Source organism: Nicotiana sylvestris, chromosome 10 (genome assembly GCF_000393655.2).
Source record: "Nicotiana sylvestris chromosome 10, ASM39365v2, whole genome shotgun sequence".
Classification (NCBI taxonomy): Eukaryota; Viridiplantae; Streptophyta; class Magnoliopsida; order Solanales; family Solanaceae; genus Nicotiana; species Nicotiana sylvestris.
In genome coordinates this window covers 82382785-82391298 of record NC_091066.1, presented here as the reverse complement: position 1 = coordinate 82391298, position 8514 = coordinate 82382785, and the positions used below count along the sequence as shown (strand labels likewise).

At 37.9% G+C, this 8514-nt stretch overlaps 1 protein-coding gene across 1 annotated transcript; it reads right to left on the bottom strand.

Moving 5' to 3' along the window:
* Positions 1 to 2938: 2938 nt before the first annotated feature.
* Positions 2939 to 4108, bottom strand: LOC138879611 (uncharacterized). Its single transcript, XM_070159227.1, has 2 exons — positions 3437 to 4108; positions 2939 to 3175 (listed from the first exon to the last, which is right to left on the bottom strand). Exons 1-2 carry the CDS (start codon positions 4106 to 4108, stop codon positions 2939 to 2941), a joined length of 909 nt encoding a protein of 302 aa, XP_070015328.1.
* Between the last annotated feature and the right edge of the window lie 4406 nt (positions 4109 to 8514).

The following is an 8514-nucleotide window of genomic DNA, read 5'->3' as shown; positions in this document are numbered from 1 at the left end:
TCAACATTCCGATAAGAGCAAAAAACTAGGCGCGACCGCGGAACCGCTCCGCTGACCATGAAAAAGCCTCTGCGGATGCGGATGAAACTTCAGAGAAGTCTCATTTTAGTCTTTTTATGTCCGCGTCCGCTACCAAATTACGCCTCTGCGAAATGCTTCCGGTGACTGCAAAATTTTAAGCGCGGTCAGCGGTCCAGCTACAGACTTAACCAAAATTTTCTAGTATTGTCCTGCACTGCATCAATCATTCCTACACACATCTCACAACCAGTTAGTCCAAAACAAATCCTACACTAAGAAGAAAATCAAAAAGAAGAAAAACACATGGGTTGCCACCGAAGAAGTGCCTGATTTAACGTCGCGGCACGACGCAGGTTATCATCAATCATTTTAGACAGATCATTGCTACCACGTGGCTGTCATCAAATTTTCCTAGGTAGTGCTTGACTCGGTGCCCATTAACTTTGAAAACTTCACCATTTTTATTCTTCAAATCAAGAGCACCAAATGGAGTCACATGTACCACTTCAAAAGGGCCACTCTATTTTAACTTGATCTTTCCCGAAAACAGTCGTAACCTAGAATTGAATAAGAGAACCAAGTCAACTCCTTGAATTCCTTGCTCTGTGCATATTTTTCATGTAAGTACTTCATCTTGTCTTTATACAAGGACGAGCTGGAATAGGCATGAAACCGGAACTCATCAAGTTCATTAAGTTTCTCTACCCGGAGATTTGTTGCAACATCCCACTCAAAATTCAACTTTTTCAGTGCCCACATAGCCTTGTGTTCTAACTCAACTGGAAGATGGCACGCTTTCCCAAATACCAATCGGTACGGAGACATACCAATTGGAGTCTCGTAAGCAGTCATGTAAGCCCACAAAGCATCATCTAATTTCTTTGACCAATCAGTCCTATTTGCATTAACAGTTTTTGACAATATGCTCTTTATCTCCCTGTTAGAGACCTCAACTTGCCTGCTAGCCTGAGGATGGTAAGGGGTTGATACCTTGTGATTGACACCATACTTTACAAGCAAAGTATCAAATGCTTTATTGCAGAATTGAGAACCCTCATCGCTGATGATCGCCTGAGGAGTGCCAAACCGTGTAAAGATATTCTTCTTGAGAAACGCTACCACACTCCGGGCTTCATTGTTAGGCAAAGCCACGGCCTCAACCCACTTGGAAACATAATCAACAGCCACCAGAATGTAAGTGTTGCTACACGAACTCACAAAAGGCCCCATGAAGTCTATGCCACATACATAAAAAATGTCAACCTCAAGAATAGTGGTGAGATGCATTTCATCCTTCTTGGAGATTCCACCAGCACTTTGACACTCATCACATCTCTTGACAAGCTCACCGGCATCTTTATACAGAGTAGGCCAATAAAACCCACAGCTAAGAACCTTTAAAGCAGTTTTCGCCCCACCATGATGACCACCGTAGGGCGAGAAATGTCAAGCATCAAGAATACTCATTTGTCCCTCTTCCGGAACACATCTCCGGATCACTCCATCATTGGAAATCTTGAAGAGATAAGGTTCATCCCAGTAATAGTCTAAGCTATCCCGTTTAAGCTTCTTCCTTTGGTTAGAAGAGAGCTCACTCAGAACAATGCCGATCACAAGAAAATTGGCCACATCGACGAACCATGACATACTATTCACAGAAACTGAGAGGAGTTGTTCATCTGGGAATGCATCATTAATTTCGAGCCTATCTTTAGGTCTCCCTTCCTTCTCCAAGCGGGACAAGTGGTCCACCACTTGGTTTTCACAACCTTTCTGATCAACAATCTCTAGGTCAAATTCTTGAAGCAAAAAAATCCATCTCATCAATCTAGCTTTAGAATCCTTTTTGGTCATCAAGTAACGGAGTGCCGCATGATCAGTGTGAACAATCACCTTGGCACCCATGAGATAAGGCCTAAACTTCTCCATGGCAAACACAATTGCTAGCAACTCTTTTTCCGTCACCGTATAATTTACCTGAGCATCATTCATTGTTTTGCTTGCATAATACACCGGGTGAAATACCTTGTTTACTCTTTGACCCAAGATCGTTCCTACCGCAATGTCACTAGCATCACACATGAGCTCAAATGGCAAGCTCCAATTGGGTGCAATAATAATGGGAGTGGTTGTCAATCTATATTTGAGAAGCTCAAAAGCTTTCATGCACTCATCATTAAACACAGACTTTGCATCCTTCTCCAACAATTTGCACAAGGGATTCACTACCTTAGAGAAGTTCTTGATGAACCTTCGGTAGAATCCTGCATGCCCAAGAAAGCTCCTCACTCCTTTGACAGAAGTAGGAGGAGGGATTGTGATAACTTCAATCTTCGCTTTGTCCACTTCTATACCATTATTTGAGATCTTATGGCCGAGGAAAATACCCTCCTCGACCATAAAGTGGCATTTTTCCCAATTAAGTACTAGATTTGTTTCCTTACATCGGGCCAACACTTGGTCAAGATTACCCAAGCATTCTTCAAAAGAGTCACCCATAACACTGAAATTATCCATGAACACTTCCAAGAAGTCCTCCACCATGTCGGTAAATATAGCCATCATACACCACTGAAAGGTAGCCGGTGCATTACACAAACCAAATGGCATCCGGGAAAATGCAAAGGTGCCATACAGACATGTAAAGGTGGTTTTCTCCTGGTCCTTTGGTGCAATCATAATCTAGTTGTAACCTGAGTACCCATCCAAAAAGCAATAGTAGGAATGCCCAGCAAGTCTATCCAGCATTTGATCAAGAAAGGGCAATGGAAAATGATCTTTGCGGGTCACTTTTTTCAGCTTACGGTATTCCATGCATACCCTCCATTCGGTGATAGTCCTAGTAGGGATCAACTCATTTTGCTCATTTGTGACCACAGTCATACCCCCTTTTTCGGCACACATTGTACCAGTGAAGTTAAGAACTAACCGAGATGGGATACACAACCCCTTCATCTAGCCACTTGATAACTTCCTTCTTGACGACCTCTTGTATAGCCTCATTCAACCTCCTTTGATGTTCCACAGAGGGCTTGGCATCATCCTCAAGTATAATCTTGTACATGTAAAAGGCGGGGCTTATCCCCCGAATATCAGCTAGAGTCCATCCAATTGCCCTATTCCTTCTTTGAAGCACCTCAAGGGTGGCATCTACCTACACGTTTGTAAGGTAAGAAGAAAGAATAACAGGTAAAGTTGAACAAGGGCCCAAGAATTCATACATGAGGTGTGGAGGTCAAGGCTTCAAATCCAACATGGGAGGTTCCTCGATGGAGGGCTTTGTTGGTAGAGTCTTTCTGTTCTCAAGATCCAAGGAGAGTTTACGGGGCTCATAGGAGTAAGAACCCATTCCATACAAGGAATTGACACACTCAACCCGGTCTTCATCCTCGGTCACATCATGGTTCAATAATACCGCTTCCAAAGGATCCTCCACATTAATCATGGCACTCGTGTCATCAATTATCACCTCCGTCACCAGATCTACAAAAGAACAAACCTCACTACTATTCGTCTGCCTCATTGATTTGCACATATGGAAGATAAATTTTTTGTCACCCACCCGAAAGGTGAGCTCCCCTGCTTCCAAATCAACCAATGCCTTCCATGTTGCAAGGAAAGGCCTTCCCAATATTATCAGTACCTCATAGTCGACTTCACGGTCCAGAATCACAAAATCAGTAGGTAAAATAAACTTGTCCACCCGGAAAAGAACATCATCAATAATATCAAGCGACCTCTTCATTGTTCTATCGGCCATTTGCAATCTCATTGAAGTAGATCTCGGTTTACCAATACCCAAAGTTTTGAATACGGAGTAAGGCATCAAGTTTATACTAGCTCCCAAATCACACAATGCCTTTGCAATATCCGCACTCCCAATGGTACATGGAATGGTAAATGCGTCGGGGTCTTCAAGCTTTGGAGCCATCGAGTGCACAATAGCACTCACTTGATGAGTCATTTTAATGGTCTCACAATCCATAGATCTCTTTTTAGTTACCAAGTCTTTCATAAACTTAGTGTATCCGAGCATTTGCTCAAGAGCTTCCACCAAGGGCACATTGATCGACAAACTTTTCATCATCTTAATAAACTTCTTGAACTGGTTTTCACTTTTCTACTTTGCAAGTCTTTGAGGGTAAGGTGGAGGAGGCCTTGACAAATGAGCCTTGGCAGTAGGCATTACTGTTTCCAGCATGTCTATCACATGTTCCATAGATGGGTTCACGTCATTTTGAATCTCATCCTCAATATACTGAATATCAATTCTCACCTCACCATCCAACTTCTCTTCATTCACTTGCTCAACAACTATAGGATCATCATCATTTTGCACTTCAACATCATCACTCACAACTCCCTTTTGCTTGGAGGTACTTGCTTCACCACCTTTACCGCTCCTAGTGGTCACCTCCATTACATGGCCAGTATCGTTCCCAACCTTCAGGTTTACTATCGTATCACTAGGTAGTTCCCCCTTAGGGCGAGTGTTCAAAGATTGCGAAATCTGGCCAAGTTGGACCTCTAGATTGCGAATAAAAGTATTATGGGATGCCAATTGGGCATCAGAGTCGGCATTCTTTTTCATCATTTGTTCAAACATCAACTCAATCCTTCCCATCTCATTGTTTGAAAAACTTAGACCTTGGGACGAAAAATGAGGCGAATTGTTAGGTCGTTGAAACATTGGAGGCCTCTGAAAGCCCAGCCCCGACTACCTTGATTTCCATTATTCCAACCTCCTTGGTTGTTGTTGCCACCCCAATTGTTGTTGTTGCCGCAGTTCTGATTGTTGTTCCCCCAATTGTTGGATTTGTTGTTGTTATTGTTCCAATTTCCTTGGCCTTGGTTACCCCAATTCTTATTATTCCCTTGCGATCTCCATTGTTGATTTGGAGCATTACCGCGTTGTCCTTGATAGTTGTTGGCATATAAAACCTCTTCACTTTGCTCACAATACCCATCATCCTGGTTGTAACCACCACCACATTGATCAAACTGATCTTGATTGCTTTGCACTTGTTAACCAGACTGTCTCCTCTTGTTTACTAATAGATTAACTCCTTCCATTGTGTTCACTTGCTTTGGTCCCTGAATCTGCTGAAGTTGTGCTTTGGCTAACTGGTTCATGGTTGTTGTCAACTTAGTTATGGCTTGTCCGTGGTCCTGAAGTTCCTTGTGAAGATTTATAACGTGAGGATTGTCACACCTCCTTTTTACCGCGCCCGCGGGGCGCGTGGGGAAGTTTTCTCCAATTGAAGGACAGTCGAAACGGGATTTATTTAATTATTTCAGAGTCGCCACTTGGGAATTTTAAGGCGTCCCAAGTCACCAATTATAATTCCTGAATCGAGGAGAATATGACTCTGTTTATTATTCTGCAAACCAGAAATCCTGAGTAAGGAATTCTGTTAATCCGGAAGAAGGTGTTAGGCATTTCCGAAATTCGTGGTTCTAGCACGGTCGCTTAACTGTTTTTATTATTGGCTTAATTATCTTGATTTTACTAAATACGTTTTTATTGCATGATTTTACTACCGCTTTTTACTTATTGTTTACAATTATATGGACGAATTACGCGTACGTATATTCGTATTATATACTTTTTATAATTACCGGGGATCATGCCACGCGTACGTGTACACAATAAAATTGTCCATGTTATAGTTTTTATAAAAATATATGTTCGAAATTTAAAATAAAATCAGGAACATCATCACCCTTTTTATTTAAATAATGAACTGCACACCTCGGGTTATATGAAATTATTTTAACATCCTTGAAAAAATCCTTTTCTTAAATATTCGCTCGAAATTACGCGTACGCATAATCCGAATTTGCTTTTTTTTTAAAAAATAATCAGGGTACGCGAACGCATCCCTAATTGCGTAAATTTTTTGTAATAATATTATGGATTTTCCACAAAATTGTTTATTATATCTACACATTTTTTATATGAAAATCCTGAGAAATTCACATTTAAGGGAGCTTTGAATTCTTTTAAAAGAATTCACAATTTATTAAATATAGACAGTCGATTATATTTTTCCGCGTATAAATTATATTCATCCAGACTATTCAAATTCAAAGTAAAGAATAGGAACATAATTAATACTATTCTTCACAAATGCGTTATATACATATACCAAAGGATGAATTGCATATGAAACTCATAAAAATGATTTATGAAGGGAAGAAGTGTTTTTGAACAATTTTTATTTATTTATTTAGTACAAATTCTATCTCTAATTGGCATTGATATAAAGTGTTGCAACTTGTGCTTGTACATCTCATCTTTTTCTCATATATTTACTTTTAATCTAACAGGCCTAATTATTTTATTGATTCTGCTTATGGTTAAATGTAAGATATATATATAATTAATCTGATTAGATTCTCAATTTATGAGAACCTTTGTTGCTAACTTTCACATTATAACATTCCTAGGCCATTTGTTATTTTAAAAAAGAGAACAAATCTACCTAATTGACTTAATAAGTAATTTTGCATACAACATTATTCGCCCTATTTTGACGTTTGCAAACATAGCGGAGGATACTAATGCAACTTCCAACTATTGATGTTAACCATAATCATTATTACACCATATATGAATAAAATGCAACCAATCATTAACTAGCTTTGAACAAGAACTAATTAACTAACAGAATAAACTAATAGCATATTTTCCTTGATATTTCCATATTATGCTATACCTAGCTAACAATACCATAAAGTTTAAATAATGGCCAACTTTACGCCAAGTTTCCTATCTTAACCATTCAATCATAACTATACTTTAATGAAAATTTAGAAATTTAACCTTGTTACAACACTTATACAGACTGCAATAAAGGACATTTAACTTACAGTCATCCTGTCGACATATACTACTTATTTGATCAAGAAACAAAACTGAATTTTTAGCTAAAGAGCTCAAATGAATAGAAAGTAATATTACAACTCAAACTGTATTTATTGTCATGTTGAAACCCATCACAACATAAGTTTAAAAGATGTGTACCTGGCAATGAAGGAAGGAGTTAAAATTTCAGCAGTAGCAACAGTAACAAATTCAGCAGAATAGCAGTATTTCCACAGATTTGAGCAATAATACGACCCGAGGAAACCAGATGCACAGTACAGTATTTTTTAAAGACACTTCAGATTTTAACTGAACAGTGGAATCAAATAAAGTTGAACAGATTCAACAAAAGAACAATATTTCAGATTTCAGTTTCTTTTTAGTTTCAAATTCCCATTTTTCTGATTTTCTGTTTCTGCTGCTGTATCTGTGTGTGTGTGTGTGACTGTTCTCTTTTGTTTCTTTTCTGTTTCTTTTTCCTCTTCACATTTTCATTTTTTATTTTCTGCTTGATTTTCCACACTCAAATCTGACTTTTCACTTTCTTAAAATCTGCTAAATCAGATTTTCTTTTGAACTACTGATTTTCTCTCTTTCCTTTCTTTTCTGTCTGAAAAGGTTCCTAAATCAGATTTTTCTTCTTCTCTTCTCCTAAATCAGATTTTTTCTTGAACTCTCAAAAATCTCTCCCTCCAAAGTCTGTCCAGCTCCCTGTATTTATACAGGGCTGGTCCTATACTCTTTTAGTGTTGGATGGACCCTTTTCTCCTTTTAAAATCAGAAAGTTTCCATTAAAAACTGCTTTTGAATAATTTAAATCCTATTGAGTGCTATTATCCTGTTTTTCAGCAGCCCCATTATCCTTTGTTCCCCATTATTACTTAAATTATAGCCACTATCATTCCATTATAAGCACACTATCACATTACCCTACTGTTTCAATCCAAAATAAACCTGAAATACTACTGTATTTACAGCCTTTAAACTAAAGTCAGAATCTGTTACAAAACAGATTTTAAAGTCTGTTTTAACAGTTATAACCATTCCTAGGATTAACCTCCTAATACAATTGTATTTAACCAACCTTTGTAAATTCGAATTCAAAACTAACATCACAACAATATTATACTGAATTCAGCCTAATAGTTCAACTGAATTTCAACATTGGACGAAAAATTAAACAAACACAGGAGCATTGTCAATATACTGACAATGCCTTGTTAAAAAAAAATAATATATACACATCATACATTTTAATTTACTGATTTGTAAACAAACATGATTTAATTGACGAGTATTAATCAGTTGACTATTTACAACATTTGTCCATAATCAGTCTAAAATAATAGAAGCAGACTATTTCAATCAGCATTATCATAAATGAGAATTCATATTATAACTAATCGACGAACTTAATCGAGTCGATTACTTACATTGTAAATAATCACAACCAACAGAAATAGTTTCATATTTGATCATATAGACGGGCATGAGACAAAGATGACAGAATTAATCAAATAAAATCATGAAAAATTAACAGGCTATTAAGACAAACAACAATACACGTAGAATACACAAAAGAAATAGAAAAATACCTCTGAATCTTCAAACTTCATACGGACTCG